This window comes from Aquarana catesbeiana, linkage group LG10 (assembly GCF_042186555.1).
Source record: "Aquarana catesbeiana isolate 2022-GZ linkage group LG10, ASM4218655v1, whole genome shotgun sequence".
NCBI classification, from domain to species: Eukaryota; Metazoa; Chordata; class Amphibia; order Anura; family Ranidae; genus Aquarana; species Aquarana catesbeiana.
In genome coordinates, this window is record NC_133333.1 from 130,488,560 (window position 1) to 130,516,406 (window position 27,847).

Genomic DNA, 27,847 nt, shown 5'->3' on the forward strand with positions numbered 1-27,847 from the left:
TCAGACTCCTTCTAGCAGTGTGCAGAGCTCCCTCCATCCAGTACTGGACTCAGACTCCTCCTAGCAGTGTGCAGAGCCCCCTCCATCCAGTACTGGACTCAGACTCCCCCTAGCAGTGTGCAGAGCCCCCTCCATCCAGTACTGGACTCAGACTCCTCCTAGCAGTGTGCAGAGCTCCCTCCATCCAGTACTGGACTTAGACTCCCCCTAGCAGTGTGCAGAGCTCCCTCCATCCAGTACTGGACTGTCTCCTGGAAGAGGAAACCAGCATGCATCTCTCAGCTTCCTCTTCCTACTCAGTCTACACTCTGTACGCTCCGCCCATTTCCTCTTTCCGACATCACTTCCGGTTCCTTCCGCAGGACGGGAACTGGCCGCTGTGATTCCGCTCCTCTGTCGCTCGGTGTTCGGGCTGACGATGAGAAGCTCGGCCTGTCCCGGCCCGGTGTACGGGGGGTGAGCGGAAATGACGGAAGTACGGCGGAGCTCCTCCTCTCCCGGGCTCTATGGAGTGGCCAGGCCGGCGTGTCATGTGAGAGCCGGAGAATAGAGTGACAGCCCCGGATTCCTGCTCACAGGTGAGGCTGGCAGGTGTGCGGGGATAGATGGGGAGCAGACACAGAGCCCCCTCCCCCCTGACTTCCTGTACACAGGGGAGGAGGAGGAGGAGGAGGTGTCATCCTGTATACACCATAGAGAGGGATGGAGGACAGGGGACTGCACAGCGGACCCTTCTTATCATCCATCATTGTGCACCTCCCTTCATTGTGTGTGACTTCATTTCTGGTACCATTGATCAGCATGACGGCCCATAGATGAGCCTTGTGTTCTCCCCATGACACTGCGCTGACATTCAGGTCTGCATTACAACATCACAACCAGGGAAGATTTGATGGAGTGTCATTTTGTGATACCCTAATAAAGTTAAAAAGAAAACATTGCATTTCACAGCTGGTGTAGTGTCACATATGGCGACCCATCATATTTGGCTACCCGCTGGACTGCGCATGCGCGACGCTGCCATATGCATTCCAACACTGTGACAACCTGTGCTCGCGCAGAATTTTGTGGCCACACCCCTGAGCCCAGGTTCAAGCCCCACCATCCAAGTGGACATAGAGTTAGATTATAATTATGCTGAGCGAGGCCGTGCCCAAAGTGTGGCGAGCGGCCCTGTGGCAAAGTGGTCTTACAATAGTGTTGGAACGCATATGGCGGCTTCACGCACGCGCACTCCAGCGGGTAGCAAAATGTGATGGGTAGCTAAATGTGACGTGACGCCCCTACACACAATGCACACCAAAGAGTGCAGACGGTGGTGAGCGGTTCCATAATCCATTGGAGTGTCATACAGTGGGGTGCCGTGAGAGCAGAAACACATCACATACCACAGCAAAGTGAAAAAGTATCGCTGGACCCAGAAGGTTATTTTATTAGTATTGATATCCTAAAGTGATTTAAAAGCTTAATCACTGCCGCCTACAGGCTCTTTAAGGGGTTTAGATTGCTGGGAGGCGGGACAGGGCTTAAAGTCATGTTACCATCGTGATTGGCTGCAACATGATCTGAAAGTTTCCAGTCGCAAGCAGCGATCAGGTGCTTTCCGTTAGTCGCCGTAAACGGTAAGTGCCAGGAACGCACTCTTGGCACAGCTCTATTTGCACTAGTGCATGCAAGTATACAGCCACTCAAGGCCAAAGCCCGCCCACCCGCCGAGAGCAGTTAGATGTTAGATTTCCCTTCTCTGTACTTTTTCTGTGGTGGTCCCGCTGGCACTGTCTGCTTCCATGTGCCTCTATAGCCAGTCATGGGCCGAGGGGGCACCCGTGCGATCACACTCCTGAGCTGGGCTGTGTGCATCCATAGGCACACACAGCTCGGCCACATCCCTACTCCCTCCTCACAGGATTTGACTGACAACAGCAGCAGACAATGGCTCCCACTGCCCTCAGACCTGTAAAAAGAGAGAAGAGCGGCACTGCAGATGGGACAGTACTGAATCCGTCAGGAGTGAGGTGTTTGGGTGGGGTTGGTATTGGAAGATATTTTACCTCAATGCAGAGAATGCAATTAAGAGGACCTTCAGCCCCCACATTTTTTTTCTTTACCCCCACTTACCCAGTGGTGTTGTAGGCATAGTACAGATACTCCTCCAGCCACCGGATCAAATGTAGTCCTGCTGACATCCTTCTGTCAACAGGCACTGCTCTATCCCACGCCACCATCTTACTTGTAGCATCATTGAGAGGCTCACCAGCTCTTCTGGGTTCAGCCAGCAAGGACATGCCACTAGTCTCACCCACACACCTACTTAATGAAAGGCCCCCTGGGATATGTAACGTGGATATCCCAGGAGGTCCAGTGAGCGATGTGCGTGTCATTTGCCTAGGTGAATAATATGCACAGATTTGTTAAAAAAGGGGAAATTAAAGAAAAAAAAAAAACAAACACTGCCCTATTCATGTAGAGGAGAAGTCAAGAGGGGGGGGACTTCACATAAAGGGTTAAGATCCACTTTAAAGTTATAGTAAAGGCTTACCTGCTGTGTGTAGTGGTTTTGCACAGAGCAGCCCGGATCCTCCTCTTCTCAAGTCCCCTGATGGCACTCTAGGCCCTTCCCACCTGCCCCCAGAGCAGGCAGCTTGCAATGAGGGCACCCAAGCAGACTTTCTCGGGGTCGCTAGTCTGCATGTTCATTCACACACAGAGCCGTGGCTCGGTCCCACCTTCTTTCTCTTCTCGCTTGGTGTGATTCATAGCTCCGGGAGCCAATGTCTCCCACTGCTGTCTCAGCCAATGAGGAAGGAGAGTCCCCAGAGAGCCGAGGCTTTTGTGCACATCACTGGATTGAGATGGGGCTCAGGTGAGTATTAGGGGGCTGCTGCACACAGAAGGTAAAAAACCTTCAGCCTTTACAACCAACCACCAAGGTAAAAAAAAAAAAAAAAAGGTTTTTGTTGTTTAGATCTACTTTAAAGCAGAACGTCACCGCCATATCCATCCCCTCTCCCCATCCCTCTTCCTTGCCTCCATTTTGAAAGTTCCAGAATGTATGCACCTGTGGTGCAGGACTTTGCCAGATCTAAAATACCTGGCTGAGACCAGCAAACACATCTGCACACATGGGTTAGAAGGGGGTTTCTGTGCAAGTGCGCCACCACTTCTAGAATATGGACACTCCTTGTCAGTGATGCTTTGTGCACATGTGCAGATCTGCAGTATACTGCCTCCTGGAGTTAGCAATCCCTGGAGGTCTTGGGGATCGGTCTAGGCCGAGGACTAGGAAGAACCACCTTGTAGTCGAAAAAGAACAAAAAACACCCGAAAGTACACATTTTTAATAATTTTTTATTTCATTTTTTTTTTTTAGAGGGAGGAGGAGGACCAAAAAGAAAAAAATTTCCGCTTGAAAATACAGGTACTCCCCACTTAACGACCAGGTTCCGTTCCAACGACCAGGTCATTAAATGAATTGGTCATTAAACGAGGAGCCACAAGTAATATCTTAAGCATTCTTAACTACTGTACTGTATTGTGAAAAAAAAGTCTAACACACAAAACTCCAGCTCAATAACGTTGTTTTAATTTGCATAAGTACAGAACACAAACAAAAATTATGTACTGTACAATACAATGATGTATAGCGCGTCGTTCTGGTGGGGAGAGCTGGTCGTAATTCCGAACGGTCGGTAAACAGGTAAGTCGTTAAACGAGGAGTATCTGTATTGATGTCCAGACAGGTGGCTTCTACACCCAACAAGGATCTAAACTGCCTCTTGGCTTGCAGTGTAACGTAACAAAAATGGAAATTGAAGCACCACACCACTACCAAAACAACTTTGTTCCAATAAAAGTCAGGGGGACAATTCACAGAGTATCTAACGCATTTTGGGGGTCCAAAAACACCCCCTTCATCAGGGCAAGTTCACTTCTAGTCAGTTCATATTGTTTTTCATTAAGCCCTGATGAAAGGGACGCTTTTGGAGCCCCAAAACACGGCCACTTTTTGGATTGTCCCCCTCCAACTTTAGTGGAATATAGTTTAATCTGCTCCTCTTAGCAGTGTTGTGATGCTTCAGTTTCCATTTCTGTTACATGTGACACTACAACACTGCAGTGAGATTCTATCTAGTGTCACACTAAATGACACCTGGGGACCTTCACTCCTAGAGTCATTGTTCTCCATGCACTCCTCTCCCTATTGCGATTGTATAAAGGGCCAGTTATTGTTTTTTTGCTTGGTTTCCATTTTCTTTACTTCATTGCCAGCCTGCACCTACCCACCTGCTTGTATGTTGTGTGTGTGCACATTAGAGCTCCACGATTCTGGCCAAAATGAGAATCACAATTTTTTTGCTTAGAATAAAAAGATCACGATTCTCTCACGATTCCCGCAACGTAAAATCTTTTACATTATACAAAAAAAAAAAAGGGCTAACGTTACTGTTTTTTTTTTTTTTTTTTTTTTTTTTTTTTATTCATTAAAGTCATTTTTTCCCAAAAAAATTGCATTTGGAAGACCGCTGCGCAAATACAGTGTGGCATAAAATATTGCAACAACCACAATTTTATTCTCTAAGGTGTCTAATAAAAAAACATATAATGTTTGGGGGTTCTAAGTAATTTTCTAGCAAAAAAAAAAAAAAGATTTTAACTTGAAACCAACAAATGTCAGAAAAAGGTTTAGTGTTTAAACTTTTTTCACTTGCACACAAAGTTTCTTCCGTTGACAAATTGTTACAATGTTTATACTTAAAGTGGTGTTCCGGCCGAAATTATACTTTTTAAATAAAAATACCCCTATAATACACAAGCTTAACCACTTGACCACTGGGCGCTTAAACCCCCTTAATAACCAGACCAATTTTCAGCTTTTGGTGCTCTCACATTTTGAATGACAATTACTCAGTCATGCAACACTGTATCTATATGAATTTTTTGTCCTTTTTTTCACACAAATAGAGCTTTCTTTTGGTGGTATTTAATCACCGCTGGGTTCTTTATTTTTTGCGCTATAAAAGAAAAAAGACCGAAAAATCTGTAAAAAAAAAAATAATTTTTCTTCGTTTCTGTTATAAAATTTTGAAAATTAGTAATTTTTCTTCATATATTTTGGCCAAAATTTATACCGCTACATATCTTTGGTAAAAATAACCCAAATTAGTGTATATTATTTGGTCTTTGTGAAAGTTATAGCGTCCACAAGCTATGGTGCCAATATCTGAAAATTGATCACACCTGAAGTACTGACGGCCTATCTCATTTCTTGAGACCCTAACATGCCAGAAAAGTACAAATACCCCCCAAATGACCCCTTTTTGGAAAGAAGACATTCCAAGGTATTTAGAAAGATGCATGGTGAGTTTTTTGAAGTTGTCATTTTTTCCCACAATTCTTTGCAAAATCAAGTTTTTTTTTCTTTTTTTTTTTTTTCACAAAATTGTCATATTAGCAGGTTATTTCTCACACACAGCATATGCATACCACAAATTACACCCCAAAACACATTCTGCTATTACTCCTGAGTATGGCGATACCACATGTGTGAGACTTTTACACAGCGTGGCCACATACAGAGGCCCAACATGCAGGGGAGCACCTTCAGGCATTCTGGAGCACCCATGCCAATTCTGACATTTCTCTCCTACATGTAAAAATCATCATTTATTTGCTAGAAAATTACATAGAACCCCAAAACATTATATATGTTTTTTTAGCAAAGACCCTAGAGAATACAATAGCGGTCATTGCAACTTTTTATCTCGCACGATATTTGCGCAGCAATTTTTCGAACGCGTTTTTTTTTTTGGAAAAAAAAATGTTTTTTGCTTTAAAAAAAAACAAAACAGTAAGGTTAGCCCAATGTTTTTGCATAATATGAAAGATGAAGTTACGCCGAGTAAATAGATACCTAACATGTCACCTTTCAAAATTGCACACGCTTGTGGAATGGCGCCAAACTTCGCCACTTAAAAATCCCCATTTTTTACTGGTTACAAATTTTGAGTTACAGAGGAGGTCTAGGGCCAAAATTATTGCTCTCGCTCTACCGATCGCAGCGATACCTCACATGTGTGGTTTAACACCGTTTTCATATGTGGGCGGGACTTACGTATGCGTTCGCTTCTGCATGCGAGCACACGGACAGGGGCGCTTTAAAAAAAATTTTATTTTTTTTTATTGTTCATTTTACTTTATTTATTTTAGTTTGACACTTTTTTCCCCCAAAAAAATGTTTTGATCACTTTTATTCCTATTACAAGGAATGTAACCATCCCTTGTAATAGGAATATGGCATGACAGGTCCTCTTTACAGTGAGATATGGGGTCAATAAGACCCCAAATCTCACCTCTAGGCTGTGCCTGAAATTAAAAAAAAAAAAAAAAGATCCTGGCTTCGATCGTAGCGGTGAGTCGGTAGAAGCACCGGAGGGCGGCGGGAGGGGGGGACGTCTCCTCTCGCCTCCCGTAAGAACGATCAAGCAGTGTAACAGCCGCTATGATCGTTCTTATGGTGTAGGGAATCGCTGGCTGAAAAAGATGATATCTGAATGATGCCTGTAGCTGCACCCATCATTCAGATATCCCCGCACAAAGTCAAGGACGTCGTATGACGGAAGGCCGGAAGTGGTTAAAACGCTTTTTTTTTTTTTTTTTAACACAAAGTTGTCCATTTATACAATATTTATAACACATAGCATGTACATACCAAAAATGACACCCCAAAATAGATTCTCCTACTCCTCCTGAGTATGGCGATACCACATGTGTGAGACTTCCACAGCCTGGCCACATACAGAGGCTGGGTATGGCTGAGCATGGCCGGGTATGGCTGAGCATGGCCGAGTATGGCTGAGCATGGCTGGGTATTGCAGAGTATCGCCGAGTATGACTGGGTATCGCCGAGTATGACTGGGTATGGCAGAGTATTGCAGAGTATGGCTGGGTATTGCGGGGTATTGCAGAGTATTGCAGGTTATGGCAGCGTATTGCAGATTTTTGCTGGGTATGGCAGAGTATGGCTGGGTATCACTGAGTATTGCAGAGTATGGCTGGGTATCACTGAGTATTGCAGAGTATGGCTGGGTATCACTGAGTATTGCAGAGTATGGCTGGGTATCACTGAGTATTGCAGAGTATGGCTGGGTATCACTGAGTATTGCAGAGTATGGCTGGGTATCACTGAGTATTGCAGAGTATGGCTGGGTATCACTGAGTATTGCAGAGTATGGCTGGGTATCACTGAGTATTGCAGAGTATGGCTGGGTATCACTGAGTATTGCAGAGTATGGCTGGGTATCACTGAGTATTGCAGAGTATGGCTGGGTATCACTGAGTATTGCAGAGTATGGCTGGGTATCACTGAGTATTGCAGAGTATGGCTGGGTATCACTGAGTATTGCAGAGTATGGCTGGGTATCACTGAGTATTGCAGAGTATGGCTGGGTATCACTGAGTATTGCAGAGTATGGCTGGGTATCACTGAGTATTGCAGAGTATGGCTGGGTATCACTGAGTATTGCAGAGTATGGCTGGGTATCACTGAGTATTGCAGAGTATGGCTGGGTATCACTGAGTATTGCAGAGTATGGCTGGGTATCACTGAGTATTGCAGAGTATGGCTGGGTATCACTGAGTATTGCAGAGTATGGCTGGGTATCACTGAGTATTGCAGAGTATGGCTGGGTATCACTGAGTATTGCAGAGTATGGCTGGGTATCACTGAGTATTGCAGAGTATGGCTGGGTATCACTGAGTATTGCAGAGTATGGCTGGGTATCACTGAGTATTGCAGAGTATGGCTGGGTATCACTGAGTATTGCAGAGTATGGCTGGGTATCACTGAGTATTGCAGAGTATGGCTGGGTATCACTGAGTATTGCAGAGTATGGCTGGGTATCACTGAGTATTGCAGAGTATGGCTGGGTATCACTGAGTATTGCAGAGTATGGCTGGGTATCACTGAGTATTGCAGAGTATGGCTGGGTATCACTGAGTATTGCAGAGTATGGCTGGGTATCACTGAGTATTGCAGAGTATGGCTGGGTATCACTGAGTATTGCAGAGTATGGCTGGGTATCACTGAGTATTGCAGAGTATGGCTGGGTATCACTGAGTATTGCAGAGTATGGCTGGGTATCACTGAGTATTGCAGAGTATGGCTGGGTATCACTGAGTATTGCAGAGTATGGCTGGGTATCACTGAGTATTGCAGAGTATGGCTGGGTATCACTGAGTATTGCAGAGTATGGCTGGGTATCACTGAGTATTGCAGAGTATGGCTGGGTATCACTGAGTATTGCAGAGTATGGCTGGGTATCACTGAGTATTGCAGAGTATGGCTGGGTATCACTGAGTATTGCAGAGTATGGCTGGGTATCACTGAGTATTGCAGAGTATGGCTGGGTATCACTGAGTATTGCAGAGTATGGCTGGGTATCACTGAGTATTGCAGAGTATGGCTGGGTATCACTGAGTATTGCAGAGTATGGCTGGGTATCACTGAGTATTGCAGAGTATGGCTGGGTATCACTGAGTATTGCAGAGTATGGCTGGGTATCACTGAGTATTGCAGAGTATGGCTGGGTATCACTGAGTATTGCAGAGTATGGCTGGGTATCACTGAGTATTGCAGAGTATGGCTGGGTATCACTGAGTATTGCAGAGTATGGCTGGGTATCACTGAGTATTGCAGAGTATGGCTGGGTATCACTGAGTATTGCAGAGTATGGCTGGGTATCACTGAGTATTGCAGAGTATGGCTGGGTATCACTGAGTATTGCAGAGTATGGCTGGGTATCACTGAGTATTGCAGAGTATGGCTGGGTATCACTGAGTATTGCAGAGTATGGCTGGGTATCACTGAGTATTGCAGAGTATGGCTGGGTATCACTGAGTATTGCAGAGTATGGCTGGGTATCACTGAGTATTGCAGAGTATGGCTGGGTATCACTGAGTATTGCAGAGTATGGCTGGGTATCACTGAGTATTGCAGAGTATGGCTGGGTATCACTGAGTATTGCAGAGTATGGCTGGGTATCACTGAGTATTGCAGAGTATGGCTGGGTATCACTGAGTATTGCAGAGTATGGCTGGGTATCACTGAGTATTGCAGAGTATGGCTGGGTATCACTGAGTATTGCAGAGTATGGCTGGGTATCACTGAGTATTGCAGAGTATGGCTGGGTATCACTGAGTATTGCAGAGTATGGCTGGGTATCACTGAGTATTGCAGAGTATGGCTGGGTATCACTGAGTATTGCAGAGTATGGCTGGGTATCACTGAGTATTGCAGAGTATGGCTGGGTATCACTGAGTATTGCAGAGTATGGCTGGGTATCACTGAGTATTGCAGAGTATGGCTGGGTATCACTGAGTATTGCAGAGTATGGCTGGGTATCACTGAGTATTGCAGAGTATGGCTGGGTATCACTGAGTATTGCAGAGTATGGCTGGGTATCACTGAGTATTGCAGAGTATGGCTGGGTATCACTGAGTATTGCAGAGTATGGCTGGGTATCACTGAGTATTGCAGAGTATGGCTGGGTATCACTGAGTATTGCAGAGTATGGCTGGGTATCACTGAGTATTGCAGAGTATGGCTGGGTATCACTGAGTATTGCAGAGTATGGCTGGGTATCACTGAGTATTGCAGAGTATGGCTGGGTATCACTGAGTATTGCAGAGTATGGCTGGGTATCACTGAGTATTGCGGGGTATTGCAGGGTATGGCAGTGTATTGCGGGGTATTGCAGGGTATGGCAGAGTATTACGGGGTATTCCAGGGTATTGCGGGGTATTTTAGGGTATGGCAGAGTATTGCGGGGTATTCCAGGGTATGGCGGAGTATGGCGGAGTATGGCGGGGTATTGCGGAGTATGGCGGGGTATTGCGGAGTATGGCGGGGTATTGCGGAGTATGGCGGGGTATGGCAGGGTATGGCGGGGTATGGCAGGGTATGGCGGGGTATTGCAGGGTATGGCAGAGTATTGCAGGGGTATTGCAGGGTATGGCAGAGTATTGCGGGGTATTGCAGGGTATGGCAGAGTATTGCAGGGGTATTGCAGGGTATGGCAGAGTATTGCAGGGGTATTGTGGGGCATACCAGAGTACTGTGGGGCATTGCAGAGGGCATGCATAGTAGTGGGGATGGCTGAGCATGGATGGATGGATGGCTGGATGTCTCTGTGCAGCGCTGTGGGCACTACACATCCAGCCCACAACGCTGCAGCCATCCATCCATCCGCCTCTCCGCTCACTGTGTACCGATCGGTACACAGAGGGGAGGAGAGGAAGCGGCGTCATCAGATGACGCCGGTTTGTTTACATGTGATCGCTCCGTCATTTGATGCAGCGATCACATGGTAAACGGCCGCGATCAGCGGCCATTTACCAGGATCTGTGATGCGCCGGGTCCTCTGGACCCGGCGGTCACGGATGCTCTCGAGTGTGCGCCCTAGGACGTCCTCCCAGAGTTAAACAACCGCCCTCTAGCCGTCATTTGGCTATGGGCCGGTTGTTAAGCGGTTAATGTATTCTAGTAAAGTCTGGTTTGTTAGTTTATAGCAGTAGTTTGTTATTTTATAAACTTGCAGCAGGCCGTGGCCATCTTAAGTGTGAGCTTCTGAAGCCAGACTGTATTTCTTCCTGGATCTCATCCTTGCAGATCTTGCACATGCTCAGTGCAGCACAAGCAGTGTAATTGGTTTCAGGTCAGGTCTCCATAGCAACAGCAGTGTCAGAGGAAGTTGCCGCCCCTTCCCAAAAGGCATTGCAAACAGGAAATGATGCGATGGGCCACAGCCAGGGAGGAGGAAGTGAAAAATGAATACAGCAGATATATAGTAGGTGCTGAGAAAAAATAAAATATCCAATTCATTTACAGTGCACAGTTTAGTGAGGGATGCTGAAGAGTTGTAAAAGTGGGTGGAACTCCACTTTAACTTCAACTGATAAAGTATGTTTTGATTCTTGGCAGACTGCCCAGTTTTTCTCTTCCTTTCTTTTGATGGCTGTGGCTTCAGAAGAGCAGAGAGAATTCTTTGCATAGAAAGAATAGTGAAACACTTTAGTCAAGATCGCGATAACGATTCTTGACGATTAATTGTGCAGCTCTAGTGCGCTTACCTATTTGAATGGGCCTTTTATTATTGTACTGCTTTCCCTACATTTTAATTACATTTCTTATTATTGTCGCAATAGTCAAATTTTCCTCCTGTTTTACAGTAAGTTCTCGTGGTGACAGGTTCTCTTTTAATGGGCCACTCAATCTTCCCCTGTGTCCAACAGATACACATTAGAGACAGAAGTTCAGAATCTGCCCTGTAGAGTACCCCCCACCCAAGTTTTTGGGGCTCTCAGGGCACCCTGTACATGATCGGATGTGTGCCAGAATTGTAGTCCAGAAGCCAGTAAAGACACCACAAGTACACTTTTAGGAGTCGCCATACACATTACAATCTGGCCATACAGTTTTTGTACATCCAACTTTACAATTTACTAAAACTATGTAATATGAGGACCTACTTAAAGTGGAAGTAAACCCTTTTTTTGAGCTTGTACCTAGCGTAAGTCTACTATAAGGCTTACCTGTAGGTACAGTGAATATCTCATAACCTGGCATTCACACTGCATGCAACCGGTGAAGTCACTGGTGCACGGCGCTCTGAAGGGATGACATACCCGTGCTGTCCCTTCAGAGCTCCATGCCCCATGACTCCTGCGCACGTGTGCGGGAGTGTTGTCATCGTGGCGTGCCCAATCAGATGGCTGAAGGGCTCGAACCCGGAAGGAAGACCGGGTGAAGATTAAAAAGCGCCGTCAGCGCTCTATTCTAAAGTATTTCAGAATGTGCTAGTATGCAATGCATACAAGCACAATATGCAATTGTCTTAAAGGGTTAAAAAAATGCAGTTTACTACTGATTTAAAGTGTTTGCAAACTTTAACTTTTTTTTAATGTTGCGGTCTCCTAAAAGCGATGTAATATCCATTGTAATGTGGCTTTTTTTTTTGTTCATTCCTGCCTCCTAAGAGTAAACTGACAATGCTAGCATGGCTGCCGATCTATGCTAGCATGGTCAGTTTACGTTTTGTGTTACCAAGCTAAGAGCACAGTGTGCCTGTATCCCTCCATAATCTGCAGCAAGCCACGCCTCCTCCAGCTCCTCCTCTCTCTGCACTAGTGTGGGGAAGTGACGTTATGCCACTGGGTCTCACTGTGTTTCATCACCATCGAAATGCAGTGAGACCCGGCGGCATTGTCATTTCTGTCACGCCCCTCTCTTAACACGTCCACCAGCAGATCCGCGGATCGCTCAGTGAGCTACGGTGATCATGTGACTTGCAATTCAGATGCTGGGGATTATACTATAGCCACATTTTTACAGAAAAAGAAACCCAGAGTTATTATAAGGTAACAGTTCTCAGTTTAATAATGTTTTGCACAACTTTAATCTGGCCATACGATCTGTATCCAGGCAGGTAGGTACTTGCACTACAAAGTTGCCGGTAGACCAGAAAAGATTGTACTATCAGATTGTGTGGTTATCCTTGGGCCGGGTTCACACCTATGCATTTTTTGGTGCAGAAATGCACTACAGTCCATTTAACATGGTTTCCTACAGTGGGGACGGAAAGTATTCAGACCCCCTTAAATTTTTCACTCTGTGTTATATTGCAGCCATTTGCTAAAATCATTTAAATTCATTTTTTTCCTCATTAACCACTTACCAACCGACCCATAGCCGAATGACGGCTCCAGAGCGGTTGGATAACTCTGGGAGGGTGTAATATGACGTCCTCCCGGAGAAACGGTCCCGCGCGCCCCCCCGGGCGCGCACACGGGAACATCCATGGACCCGGCGCAACACGGATCGCGGTAAAGGGCCAATGACAGCGGCGCTTTACCATGTGATCGCTCCGTCCAATGACGGAGTGATCACAAATGTCAACAAAGGCTGTGCTGCAGGGTCAGCACAAGTTCATCGCTCTCCTCTCACCGATGCAGCGTGAGAGGAGAGGAGAGCTTCGTAGTGCCAAACAGTGAGTTTTTTTCTATTACCAGTGCCCCAACTGTGCCACCTGTGCCACCTCTCTGCCACCAGAGCCACACCAGTGCCGCCTGTGCCCACCAGTGCCGCCTGTGCCCACCAGTGCCACCTCTGTGCCCACCAGTGCCACCTCTGTGCCCACCAGAGCCACCTCTGTGCCCACCAGAGCCACACCAGTGCAGCCAGAGCCACACCAGTGCCCACCTGTGCCCATCAGTGCTCATCTGTGCCACATCAACCTCACCAGCTACCAGTATGGCAAAAAAATTATTTACGGCCGAGGAGGCCTACCAGCGTCTCAGCATGACCGATTAAAGCAGCTGGGAGCTCTCTGAGTCTCTGTCCGATTCGGATTCGGCCTATGAACCCGTGACAAGCAGCGGGTCCGATACAGAATCAGAAGAGGAACGTGTGCCCGTGAAAAGAAGGCGTTCTGGCGTGGAGCAGCAGCCTACTACCACCTCCAGGGCAGTGCCGTCCACCTCCAGGGCAGTGCCGTCCACCTCCAGGGCAGTGCCGTCCACCTCCAGGGCAGTGCCGTCCACCTCAAGAGCAGTGCCGTCCACCTCAAGCGAAGAGCCACTGCAACAAAGGCCAGGCACCAGTAGGGTGTCATCTCAGCCCCAAAGGGATAGAGGCCATGCCAGCCTACCCTATGCCCTTCAAAACCCCTGTGGCTTCCCCCTAATTCCAGAGCAGCAAATATCCCCCCTTTTACCGCCCAGCCAGGTGTCCAGGTGAACACCGATAATTTTGTCATGCTTGATTTTTTTTATTTGATTTTCACCGAAGACTTTCTATCGTCCATTGTGGCCCAGTGCAACCTTTACGCACAGCAGTACATCGTAAGCAACCCTGGCTTTAGTTATGCCCATCCCTTTGAGTGGAGAGAGCTTACCATAGCGGAATTTAAAATTTTCTTAGGCCTAACTTTTACAATGGGTCTCACAAAAAAAAACGAATTGTACTCATATTGGTCAACTAACCCCGTCCACCACATGCCACTCTTCTCTTCAATAATGCCAAGATCAAGATACCTTATGATTTTGCGCTTCCTTCACTACAATGACAACACCCAGTGCCCTCCCCGAAATGACCCAGCATTTGACAAATTATTCAAACTTCGGCCACTCCTAAATTATTTCTCTGAAAAATTTCCCCAGCTATATACCCCCGACCAGAATATTTCTGTTGATGAGTCCCTTGTAAAATTTACAGGCAGACTTGGCATCAGACAGTTTATCCCCAGCAAAAGGGCCTGATATGGGGTTAAAATGTATAAACTTTGCGACCGAGCCACGGGGTACATTTACACCTTCCGGGTGTACGAAGGGAAGGACACCCAACTGCATCCCCCTGAATGTCCAGAATATATTGGAACCAGCGGCAAAGTTGTCTGGGAGCTCGTTTATCCACTCTTTTTGGAAAGGGATACCACCTTTTATGTGGATAATTTTTATACTAGCTTGCCTCTCTTCCGCAATCTTCACCGGAGGGACACCCCAGCATGTGGTACTGTAAGAACCAATAGAAAAGGCTTCCCGCAAAAACTGGTCAATGAAAGGCTACGCCGAGGGGATACAGTGGCTTTGCGGAACCAGGAGCTATTGGCTGTCAAGTGGAGGGACAGACGAAACGTCCACTTGCTCACGACAATCCATAATGACACCTACGTGGATGTCCCAAGAAGAAACGGCCCAGTCCAGAAACCTGCTTGTATTTATGATTACAATTTATTTATGGGGGGAGTGGACTTCAACGATCAGATGATTGAACCCTACCTTCCCACAAGAAAATCCCATCATTGGTATAAAAAAGTGTCCATTTATTTTTTCAGTTTGGCCATGTATAACACTTACGTAATTTACCAAAAATCTACTGAGACCCCCGTATCCTATCTGCAATACCAGGAACAAGTAATCTCCTCCCTTTTGTACCCTGAAAGCCCACCAGAAAATATTCGCTCTGATTCCGTGAGCAGACTCCACGAACGCCACTTTCCTGACAAAATCCCCCCCGTGAAACAGGTCACAGACGTCAGAAGAAATGCCGGGTGTGCTCCAGAAGAGGAATTAGAAGAGACACCAGGTATTATTGTCCTTCCCAACCAGGCCTCTGTATAAGTGAATGTTTCCGCCGTTACCATACTTCTCTACATTATTAGGGAAGTATGGTAAACGTAATTCTCATTTCCCGTAATTTTCCTCCACACCCCTTATGCCACTGCACTGAACCTGACTTACCTCTGCCTTGTCTGGAACCGACCCTGGCCTGTTATACGACCAAGCTTCTGCCTAACACTAAAACTGTACCTACCTCTGCCTTCTCCGGAACTGACCCTGGCCTGTTATACAACCAAGCTTCTGCCTAACGATAAACATACCTCTGCCTTCTCCGGAACTGACCCTGGCCTGTTATACGACCAAGCTTATGCCTAACGCTGAATTGTACCTACCTCTGCCTGCTCTGGAACTGACCCTGGACTGTTTGACCACGTTTTTTGCCTGCCTCTTGGACTGATCATTTACCCTGCTATGCTAGTGGGAACACAGGGGTCTCACATATGTGAGGGGCTCCAGAAATGTTTTTCTGGATGAAGAAATCTAATTTTTTAGTTTTCTCATTCCCAGATTTAGGGTCTGTTGACTCGGAGGCTTCAAAGAGATTTGGGTGGGAGAAGCCTCTACCCCTGTCCCCATTCTTTCCTGGTCTGCTACTTGGACCATGTTCCTGCTTACTACCAGGACCAATATTTTGGCACTGCTGGCAATGTCTCTACTTGCACTGACCCTGGACTGTATAAGGACAGGATCCCTGCCTGTACTATGGACAATATTCTTGCCTGCTGCCTGGACTATTCCATTCACTGTGGCTGACCATATCCCTGCCTGCTGCCCGGATCAGGGCTCTCCTCCTGTGGACAACTGCACTACTAAAACCACAGGTAATCTTTTGTTTACCCTTTGCTCAGCAGAATGTATTTTAGGATGTAATTCTTGGTATGTTCATGCTATGTGTTAGAAATATGAAGGGCCTTCAAAAATGTGATAGATTGTAAGGAAATTAGATGTGTAATTTATGCTCCTAGAACGCCTAAATGTGCTACTTCAATGTTGCGCCTCTGTATGTGGCCAGGTTGTGTAAAAGTCTCACACATGTGGTATCGCCATACTCGGAAGGAGTAGCAGAATATATTTTGGGGTGTCATTTTTGCTATGTACATGCTATGTGTCGGAAATATCTTAGAAATGGACAACTTTGTGTAAAAAAAAATGCGTTTTCATTTTTTTTCCACATTTTCCAAAAACTTCTGGAAAAAAATGAACCATTCAAAAGACTCATTATGCCTCATAGATTATACGTTGGGGTGTTTGCTTTCCAAAATGGGGTCACTTTGTGGGCGTTTCCATTGTCCTGGTGCTCCAGGGCCTTCAAACTTGTAATAGGTGGTTGAGAGATTAGATGTGTAATTTATGCTCCTAGAACGCCTGAATGTGCTACTTCAATGTTGCGCCTCTTTATGTGGCCAGGTTGTGTAAAAGTCTCACACATGTGGTATCCCCATACTCAGGAGGAGTAGCAGAATATATTTTGGGGTGTCATTTGTGTAATGTACATGCCATGTGAGAGAAATAACCTGTTATGATGACAATTTGGTGTGAAAAAAATAAAAATAAAAAAAATCTTCATTTTGCAAAGAATTGTGGGAAAAAATAACAACTTCAAAAAACTCACCATGCCTCTTACTAAATACCTTGGAATGTCTACTTTCCAAAAAGGGGTCATTTTGTGGGTATTTGTACTTTCCTAGCTTGTTAGGGTCTCAAGAAATGAGATAGGCCTCAGTACATCAGGTGTGATCAGATGTGATCAATTTTCAGTGATTGGCACCATAGATTGTAGACTCTCTATAACTTTCACACAGACTAAATAATATCCACTATTTTGGGTTATTTTTACCAAAGATATGTAGCAGTATAAATTTTAGCCCAAATTTATGAAGAAAAATTACTTATTTGCAAAATTTTATAATACAAATGAAGAAAAATGCATTTTTTTAGAAAATTTTCGGTCTTTTTTCATTTATAGCACAGAAAATAAAAAACCCAGAGTTGATCAAATACCACCAAAAGAAAGCTCTATTTGTGTGAAAAAAAGGACGAAAATTTCATATGGGTACAGTGTTGCATGACTGAGTAATTGTCATTCAAAATGTGAGAGCACCAAAAGCTGAAAATTGGTCTGGTTAGGAAGGGGGTTTAAGTGCCCAGTTGTCAAGTGGTTAATGTACACACAGCACCCAATATTGACAGAAAAACACAGAATTGTTGACATTTTTGCAGATTTATTAAAAAAGAAAAACTGAAATCACATGGTCCCAAGTATTCAGACCCTTTGCTGTGACACTCCTATATTTAACTCAGGTGCTGTCCATTTCTTCTGATCATCTTTGAGATGGTTCTGCACCTTCATTTGAGTCCAGCTGTGTTTGATTATACTGATTGGACTTGATTAGGAAAGCCACACACCTGTCTATATAAGACCTTACAGCTCACAGTGCATGTCAGAGCAAATGAGAATCATGAGGTCAAAGGAACTGCCTGAAGAGCTCAGAGACAGAATTGTTGCAAGGCACAGACATTTGGGACGAACAGAACCCTTCCTAAAGCTGGCTGTCCAGCCAAACTGAGCTATTGGGAGAAGAGCCTTGGTGAGAGAGGTAAAGAAGAACCCAAAGATCACTGTGCTCCAGAGATGCAGTCGGGAGATGGGAGAAAGTCAACCGTTCACTGCAGCCCTCCACCAGTCGGGGCTTTATGGCAGAGTGGCCCGACGGAAGCCTCTCCTCAGTGCAAGACACATGAAAGCCTTCTATTGTGAAAAAAAAGACACATGAAAGCCCGCATGGAGTTTGCTAAAAAACACCTGAAGGACTCCAAGATGGTGAGAAATAAGATTCTATGGTCTGATGAGACCAAGATAGAACTTTTTGGCCTTAATTCTAAGTGGTATGTGTTGAGAAAACCAGGCACTGCTCATCACCTGTCCAATACAGTCCCAACAGTGAAGCATGGTGGTGGCAGCATCCTGCTGTGGGGGTGTTTTTCAGCTTCAGGGACCGGATGACTGGTTGCAGTCAAGGGAAAGATGAATGCGGCTAAGTATAGGGATATCCTGGACAAAAAGCTTTTCCAGAGTGCTCAGGACCTCAGACTGGGCCGAAGGTTTACCTTCCAACAAGACAATGACCCTAAGCACACAGCTAAAATAACGAAGGAGTGGCTTCACAACAACTCCGTGACTGTTCTTGAATGGCCCAGCCAGAGCCCTGACTTAAACCCAATTGAGCATCTCTGGAGAGACCTAAAAATGGCTGTCCACCAACGTTCACCATCCAACCTGAGAGAACTGGAGAGGATCTGCAAGGAGGAATGGCAGAGGATCCCCAAATCCAGGTGTGAAAGACTTGTTGCATCTTTCCCAAAAAGACTCATGGCTGTATTAGATCAAAAGGGTGCTTCTACTAAATACTGAGCAAAGGGTCTGAATACTTAGGACCATGTGATATTTCAGTTTTTCTTTTTTAATAAATCTGCAAAAATGTCAACAATTCTGTGTTTTTCTGTCAATATGGGGTGCTGTGTGTTAGAGCTGCACAATTAATCGTTAAAAAATCGCAATCTCGATTCACCGCCCCCCCCACGATTTATATTGCTGAGTTTGCCGATTCTTTCATATAACAAGTGGGGAGACTATCTGCTCACTCAGGTGTCAAAAGAAAATATCCGGCAGTCTGCCAAGTTTAGAATATGAAACATTGTAACTAACCTTCCTTCTTAGATCAAAGGGATACCCCTGTTTGTAAAAAAAAGTCCGGGCAGTCTGCCAAGTTTTCAACAAAATGTAATGCAGGACACTGCATTACACAAGTGTAATTCTGACACTTCTTTCTTAAGTTAAAATCAATATTTTTTGCTAGAAAATTACTTGGCACCCCCAAACATTATATATATTTTAGCAGAGATCCTAGGGAATAAAATGGCAATTGCATATTTTATGCCACACTGTATTTGCCTAGCGGTCTTTCAATGCAATTTTTTGGGAAAAAATACACTTCAATGAATAAAACGAAAACGCTGCAAGAATCGTGAGAGAATCATGATCTATCTTCTAAGCAAAAAAAATAGTGATTCTCATTTTAGCCAGAATCGTGCAGCTCTACTGTGTGTACATTATTGAGGAAAAAAATTAACTTAAATGATTTTTGCAAATGGCTGCAATATAACAAAGAGTGAAAAATTTAAGGGGGTCTGAATACTTTCCGTCCCCACTGTATGGGACACGTTCACATCTATGCTTTTTTCAGCAGATGCCTTTTTGGAAAAGGTCAGGAACTTTTTTAAATGCAAAAGGTGCTTTTTGGTTCAATAGGTTTCAATGGAGATGCTGCAGAAAAGCATGTAGTGCATCTTTAATGTGTTCTGCGTTTTTTATTCTGTCCAACAAATTGGCCAAAAAAAAACATGAAGACACAAAAATGCACTGAGAAACGGATCAAAAGCAAACTGCATAGATATGAACCAAGACTTAAAGTGGTACTAAACACACAACAGTAAAATCAGTCTGTATATGCAGTAAAACATGCTTGTTATACTCACTGTGGAACTTAAGGGGTTAATCCTCTGCATTGTGTAAAAAGGCTGTTTTATCCTGTATGCACAGATCCTTCCCCTCCAGCACTGTATATCTGGGGAAGGCCAGCTAACACAGGCAAAGTAGCCATCCTGCACACGCTCAGTTGTCTTTTATGCTGGAGAGAACATTTACTTATTCTCAGAGCTAGCCAGGTCACATGATAGTGACATCACACATGTGGGCGTGTATACAGGCTGTAGTGAAAATGTCCTCCTTCCTGAACTCTCAGCACTGGAGAAACTGTGCAGTTTATAATATAACCGTGGTGTACAGATCATCCAAAAAGGTATATAGTGACAGTATTTTATTGTAAAAAGAAGATTTATAAGCTGTGGGCACTGGGGGGGGGGGAGCGCGGATTAACTATTTTCATATTACTGGGTTTATTAACACTTTAAGATAACCTTGGCCTATGCCCTCCTCCCCAGCAGCTCATTCCTTCACCCATCATGCTGTTCAGCCACCAGGAGAAAAGGAAGAACCTTCCAGATATGAAAGATAATGTGACTCCCTCCTGTTCCTGTCATATGTAAGCAATGGTGATTGGCCCAGCACTGTCACATGGGGGCGAGTAGAGCATCCCCAGTCCTGCATTGGCTTTGGTAGGTGTGTCTTGGGGCACACTCGGCTCCTTCATTGCTCATTCCTGGGAAGGGGACATTATTGGGAACCTGTTGTTTTTTTTTTCTCTATGCTCCCACATGGGCACAGCACAGATTCAGGTTACCCCGTTAATTGCTAGGTTCATTAATAAAATAAATGCACACATTTTTATTTTTTTTTGTTGTTAGCAAAAAAAATTTTTTTTTTTACAAAACTAGGCTCCTGCAGACTCTTCCTCCAGCTATCTGCCTGTACCTCTGTATGAGCTTTCAGTTGGAGGAATTGTCAATGGACTATGAGTGTGCTGATTACTGCGCTCATAGTCTGTTGAGATCCATCTGCAGTGGTCTGGGATGGGACATGTAGTTTATTCATTCACAGATCATGGAAGCCATTCAAATCTATTTGGCAACACCACAGCTGAGAGCCAAATAAATGTGTGGCTCACATTTGCCTCCTAAATGCCTGAGAGTGGCTACTTAGCTTCACTCTGAAAAGCAATCCACTGTAGAGCATTAGCAGTGTATGAAAATAAAAGCTCCACTTTATCCTCAGTCCTCCACTCTCTAAATACAAAAAGCTATAAAAAGCCGTTATAAACCAAACTTTGTACAATATACTACAATGCCATGCACTTGGCAATGTCATCCAACTTCAAATGCTGGACTGAGGTAAGTATTGTTATTGTTTGTATATACTATTTATATAAATTTATTTTTAAGCCATTTGTGTGTGGGAGCTGGGGCTGTAAGTCTGATTTCACAAGGGCTGGTCCGATTAGGTCCGCCTGGCAGTTTTTCAGGCGGACCTGATTGGAACATCCATTGTTCTCAATGCCAGCAGACATTTGTCCGCTGACACTCGCCAGCATCCGTTCCTGCCCGCCAAAAATAGATGGATGGGGGATCCATTCCCCCATCTGTCCAGATTGGATGACAGTCTGATTAAAATGGACAGGCGCTCTGTTTCTATCGGACCACCCCATAGAGAACAGCGGGGCTCTCCTCCCCCATCTAAAGGATACAGCAGGAGGGGCTGAGTGGTCAGCACAACAGTCACGTGACCTCCCTGGCTGATGTCAGAGGGGGATCTCGGCCCCTCTCACTGTAGCCCTTAGATCGGGGAGGAGAGCGGTCGGAGGTCATGTGACCGTCCAGAAAAGATGAGATGAGGTATTTACAGGCATCATTTATACAAACATTTACACAGTGTAGGATGGATTGATAGAACAGAGGGGCTGGCAGTAATATTTCTTTACCTTTACAACCACTTTAAAGGATAAGTTCACCTTTTGACAAAAATAATAAATGCACATTTTTTTGCAGGTAAAAAATGTGCATTTATTATTTTTTGTTGTAGAAACCTGTAAAGCATTGCACCAGCGATCAGCAGATCGCCGATGCCATGCAGGTCTCCTGCAGATCTGTCAGTGTATTGGCTTGCTCATACCTCGTACGAGGAAGCCAATACATTCTGATAGGAAGACTCAATGAACTACCACAGCGCCGTGGCAGTTCATTGAAAACTACAAGCCAACAGCAGCAATGGTTGCTGGACCTTGTAATTGTGAATATGAGTGTAACATGTTATGAAAGGTGAACTTCTCTTTTAGGAGGCAGTCAGTAATGGTAGCCCCTCTAAATCCCTTAGTTTCTTCTAATACTGGGGAGCACACACTGCTCTAGATCTAACCAGCCATCCAGTGCCAGAGTTTTAGCTGCCAAATAAAGGCTGTTGCATGGAATCATTAAATAGATATGGGTAGACCTAACCAATTCAAAAGATGTGTTATCTGTATACAACATGGGCACGGAAATTGAAGTCTCAAAAAAAAAAAAAAATCAGAATAATATATTGTACCTGCTTGCAGTCACCACAAGGAACAAACTGTGTGTGTGTTGTTTTTATTTCACTTAACATGATCACTTTTAGGTACAGTGGATTTAGTAAAGGCCCTCTTTTATACAAACTTGGCCTAGTTAGTTTGATTTTTTTTTTTTATTGTGACACACTTTTGTTGCAGACAGAACAAGTTGGATGTGAAAGTGCTTGCTGTGGGTATTTTTTATTATATGCAATGGGGATCAGAGTCAAATAATAGTTATATTTAAACTTGCAACCCCTGGGTGACTCAAAGTGCATGGATTAGGGTTACTCTTTAGTGAACAAATGCAATGGAAATATAATGATGGGAAAGATGAATCTGTGTTTTTTAATATTTCAGTCAAAAATGTCTCCTTTCTTTTTCAGGTTAGCGGGCTTGTATGAGATGGAAGCTAATGCAGGAGAGGAGGGCATTCACTTTCAAAGCTACCCTTTTGATTTTCTAGAATTTCTTAACCACCAGCGCTTTGAACCTATGGAACTGTACAACCACCATGAACATGCTAAAGCTGTAGCTGCTCTCCCTTGCACTTCACCACAGTATGATTACACCCACCAGTCCCAGACTAACAGTATTCAGGTCGCCCCTGCTGGTATTTCTAAACCGAAAGAATTCAAAGTAGAACTTCCTTCTTCTGTGTCTCCCATTAAAAAATCAGAACCTGTACAGTTGCAACAATATAACATCCAGCCTTCAATCTCCAACGCACAAGCTATCTTTGACGGAACATTTAACTCACAGCAGTGGGGAATTGTTGATCTTTCTAGCCATCAGCATCTTTTCAACAACCTTAAACGCTCCTTACCAGTTTCACAGCAGGTGCAAGCTGAAGAGGAAACAAAAGACGATAAAAATTACTTCCGTCGACTGAAGTATCTAATTGATCGTCGTTTCCCCTGTACTGTGTGCCAGAAGTCTTTTAAGCAGTCATCACATCTAATGCAACACATGCTAGTTCACACAGGGGAGAGACCCTACGAATGCAATGTTTGTGGGCGTACGTACAATCATATCTCCAGCCTCATAAGGCATAGACGCTGCCATAGAGAGGAGACGGGAGTGGACATAAACAGTTCACTGGCAAACACGGATGTTGAGACTGCTGCTGCAGCTGCTGTAGTGGCGGCTGCTACAGCTGCAATGTCAGCTCCTCAGGTGGGGCCTGGGGAAGTGCCTGTAGCAGGAGCGGAGCAAAATGTAATTTTGCAGCAAGATGGTCCATTTACTTGCAACCTGTGCTGGAAAGTCTTTAAAAAGCAAAGTCATCTTCACCAGCACCAGATTATACATACTGGGGAAAAGCCTTTTAGCTGTAACATATGTGAAAAAAGTTTTAATCGCCGTGAAAGCTTAAAGCGCCATGTAAAGACACACTCCAACTCACTGAAGGTTCAGTGTGAGGTGTGCGGCAAAGCCTTCCGCGACACTACCTATTTATTAAAACACCAAGCCACCCATACTGGTGAACGACCAGATTACAAGTGTGATGTGTGTGGGAAATCATACGCTGCTCCACAGAGTCTTTTAAGACACAAACATGTGCATGAGGCCAGTCTTTCATTGCCACAGCCATTGGTGCCACAACAACAAGCAATTAATGTAAATGTCAAGGAAGCGGTTGCAGCAGTCCCCTATGAAACTGCAACTCTACTCACCACAGATGTTGCCCAAGCTGACCAAGCAGCTATCAGTGTTATTGAAAGAATTGGTTCTGTCTTTGCTCAGCCATCTCCCCGTAGACAATCATCTCTCTCAAATAATGTAAGCAAAAATTTCTGCTGTAATGTATGTGGACGTGGTTTCGGTAGGCGAGAAACCCTAAAGCGTCATGAACGGATCCATACTGGTGAGAAGCCTCACCAGTGTTCAGTTTGTGGCAAGAGGTTCAGAGAATCTTTCCATCTTACTAAACATCATGTAGTACACACCCGTGAACGGCCCTACAAATGTGAACTGTGTGGCAAGGTTTTTGGCTATCCTCAGAGCTTGACACGCCACAAGCAAATCCATAGGCTTCAGCTGCCTTGTACAGTACCAACAGGAGCCCTGCCCCCTGACCGACTTAGCTTTGGATGCACAGATTGCGGAGAGAGATTCCCAGACTCCTTTCACCTAATGAATCATAAGGAACTGCACATGAGTGAAAAGCCCTATGTTTGTGATACGTGTGGAAAATGTTTTGGCTTCATTGAAAACCTAATGTGGCACAAACTTGTACACCAAACAGCTACAGAACGTCTACTTCCTAGTGTAAGCCAGTGTCAAGCAGAAACTGAAGGCAATCAAGCAAACTGTATGCAGAATAGCCTTACAAATGAAGTAGTCCAGGCATCAGTAGCAGCAGCTACTTCCAGTGGACAAGTGAATTCCACTTCTGACGAGCATCCAATGATACCTAGTGGTGAGAGATTTTCATGCAGTATTTGTGGTCAAAGTTTCAAGCACTTCCTGGGTTTGGTAACCCATAAATATGTACACTTAGTCAGACGCACTCTAGCGTGCAATGTCTGTGGGCAAAGCTTTGCTGGAGCATATGACTTGCTGCTTCATCGTCGCAGCCACTTGCAAAAGAGACATTTCACATGCTCTTTATGTGGTAAGCGCTTCTGGGAAGCTACGCTACTCATGCGCCATCAGCGCTGCCATACAGAGGAGCGACCTTACAGATGCACTATATGCGGACGTGGTTTCTTACATTCATGGTATCTTCGTCAGCACAAAGTTGTGCACACTGGTGAGCGAGCATACAAGTGTGCCTTGTGCAACAAACGTTTTGCCCAGTCCTCCAGTTTAGCAGAACACCAGAGACTACACATTGTGGCACGCCCTCAGCGTTGTCCAACCTGTGGTAAAACGTTTCGCTACCGCTCCAATCTCTTGGAACATCAGAGAGTGCATCTTGGTGAAAAGGTTTACCGGTGCGATCAGTGTGGTAAGAGTTTCTTCTACATTTCATCCATCTTGCGTCATCAAAGATCTCATGATGCAAAACCAGACCTTCGTTGTTCCTGTTGCCTCAAACTGTTTAAGGATCCAAAGTATTTCAGCAAACATGTGCAAGCTCATCAAGGTGAGCGTCCCTTTAAATGTGGAACCTGTGGTGAGGCTTTCAGCAATACGTATGGGCTAAAGAAGCACCGGTATGTGCATAAAATGGAAAAACTTAATGCAGTGGCAACGCTTGTTGAAGGACAGAAGACTTCTCAACCAACAGGAACTTAAGTACATTTTATAAAACATTTCCTTTTATCTCTAAAATCAACGAAGTTTATGTGTTCTTTAATCAGCCACGTGGTTGGTCCTATCTTGGTTTTAATAAAGAATACTTAATATTTAACTGTAACACTGGGTATTCAAAGTTTTGGGCACCAATGATGACACAATGTATGTGAAGCCATTCAGATATATATTATCTGTGAATTATTGCAGTGCTTTCCTGTACTCAGTTTAACAATATTTAATTGTTAGTGTTTAAAGTACCTACCGTATATCTTCCACGTGCTTTATTAAATTCCTAATACGAGTTGTTTCTCTCTGATTGATATGGAGCACAGTTATGGCCATTGCTGGTGTACAGGTATATTGGTTACATAGGGATGTATAAAAATATTGCTTTATGTAATAATCTGAGAAAAATTATGTAATTTATTGACAAATCTCAGGTGTAAAAAAACAAAAAAAAAAGTACATATTTTGGTGTGTCTTCCTGGAAAGAAAGTCTGGCCCCAGTCTCCTCAGCATTATTATTGCGCAATGATGGCTACCCCTCACAATGGTGGCCCATTAGTGAGCCTAAGTGACCAGAGGAATGGGGCCAAGCACTTGACTGAGTCATTATTTGGATACCAGCAAGGCCTAGGGATTGGAGTTTTCATCCTCTGCTTATGATTTTTTTTTCTGAGAGCACAAACAAGGATATACAGTATATGTGTGTGTGTGTGTGTATATATATATATAATCTCACAAAAGTGAGTACATCCCTCACATTTTTGTAAATATTTTATTATATCTTTTCATGTGACAACACTGAAGAAATGACATTTTGCTACAATGTAAAGTAGTGAATGTACAGCTTGTATAACAGTGTAAATTTGCTGTCCTCTAAAAATAACTCAACACACAGCCATTAATGTGTAAACCACTGGCAACAAAAGTGATTACACCCCTTAGTGAAAATGTCCAAATTGGGCCCAAAGTGTCAATATTTTGTGTGGCCACCATTATTTTCCAGCACTGCCTTAACCCTCTTTGGCATGGAGTTCACCAGAGCTTCACAGGTTGCCACTGCAGTCCTCTTCCACTCCTCCATGATGACATCATGGAGCTGGAGGATGTTAGAGACCTTGCGCTCCTCGACCTTCCATTTTAGGATGTCCCACAGATTCTCAATAGGGTTTAGGTCTAGAGACATGCTTGGCCAGTCCATCACCTTTACCCTCAGCTTCTTTAGCAAGGCAGTGGTCGTCTTGGAGGCATACTTGGGGTCGTTATCATGTTGGAATATTGCCCTCTGGCCCAGTCTCCGAACGGAAGGGATCATGCTCTGCTTCAGTATGTCACAGTACATGTTGGCATTCATGGTTCCCTCAATGAACTGTAAATCCCCAGACCATGACACTCCCACCACCATGCTTGACTGTAGGCAAGACACACTTGTCTTTGTACTCCTCACCTGGTGGCCGCCACACACGCTTGACACCATCTAAACCAAACAAGTTTATCATGGTCTCGTCAGACCACAGGACCTGGTTCCAGTAATCCATGTCCTTAGGCTGCTTGTCTTCAGCAAACTGTGGGCTTTCTTGTGCATCATCTTTTGAAGAGGCTTCCTTCTGAGATGACAGCCATGCAGACCAATTTGATGCAGTGTGCGGTGTATGGTCTGAGCACTGACAGGCTGACCCCCCCACCCTTCAACCTCTGCAGCAATGCTGGCAGCACTCATATGTCTATTTGCCAAAGACAATCTCTGGATATGACGCTGAGCACGTGCACACTCAACTTCTTTGGTTGACCATGGCGAGGGCTGTTCTGAGTGGAACCTGTCCTGTTAAACCGCTGTATGGTCTTGCCCACTGTGCTGCAGCTCAGTTTCAGGGTCTTGGCAATCGTCTTATAGCCTAGGCCATCTTTATGTAGAGCAGCAATTCTTCTTTTTCAGATCGTCAGAGAGTTCTTTGCCATGAGGTGCCATGCTGAACTTCCAGTGACCAGTATGAGAGAGTGAGAGTGATAACACCAAATTTAACACACCTGCTCCCTATTCACACCTGAGACCTTGTAACACTAATGAGTTACATGACACTGGGGAGGTAAAATGGCTAATAGGATCCAATCTGGACATTTTCACTTAGGGGTGTACTCACTTTTGTTGCCAGGAGTTTAGACATTAATGGCTGTGTGTCAAGTTATTTTGAGGGCACAGCAAATTTACACTGTTATACAAGCTGTACACTCACTATTTTACATTGTAGCAAAGTGTCATTTCTTCAGTGTTGTCACATGAAAAGATAGAATAAAATATTAACAAACATGTGAGGGGTGTACTCACTTTTGTGAGATACTGTGTGTGTGTGTGTATATATATATATATATATATGTATATATATATA

At 44.6% G+C, this 27,847-nt stretch overlaps 1 protein-coding gene across 2 annotated transcripts; it reads left to right on the forward strand.

Moving 5' to 3' along the window:
* The first annotated feature begins 311 nt into the window (after positions 1–311).
* On the forward strand, positions 312–25,758 carry ZNF865 (zinc finger protein 865). 2 transcript variants are annotated; one of them, XM_073602656.1, is made up of 3 exons: positions 312–578; positions 3,371–3,418; positions 22,601–25,758. In XM_073602656.1, exon 3 carries the CDS (start codon positions 22,620–22,622, stop codon positions 25,455–25,457), a length of 2,838 nt encoding a protein of 945 aa, XP_073458757.1. In that variant the 5' UTR covers positions 312–578; positions 3,371–3,418; positions 22,601–22,619; the 3' UTR covers positions 25,458–25,758. The 2 variants fall into 2 exon arrangements, with proteins under 2 accessions (XP_073458757.1, XP_073458756.1); XM_073602655.1 differs by lacking the exon at positions 3,371–3,418 and having other exon boundaries at positions 313–578.
* Positions 25,759–27,847: the final 2,089 nt, after the last annotated feature.

Coding starts and splice junctions, on each gene's coding strand:
- ZNF865 (XM_073602656.1), top strand. CDS start 22,620: ATGGAAGCTAATGCAGGAGAGGAGGGCATTCACTTTCAAAGCTACCCT.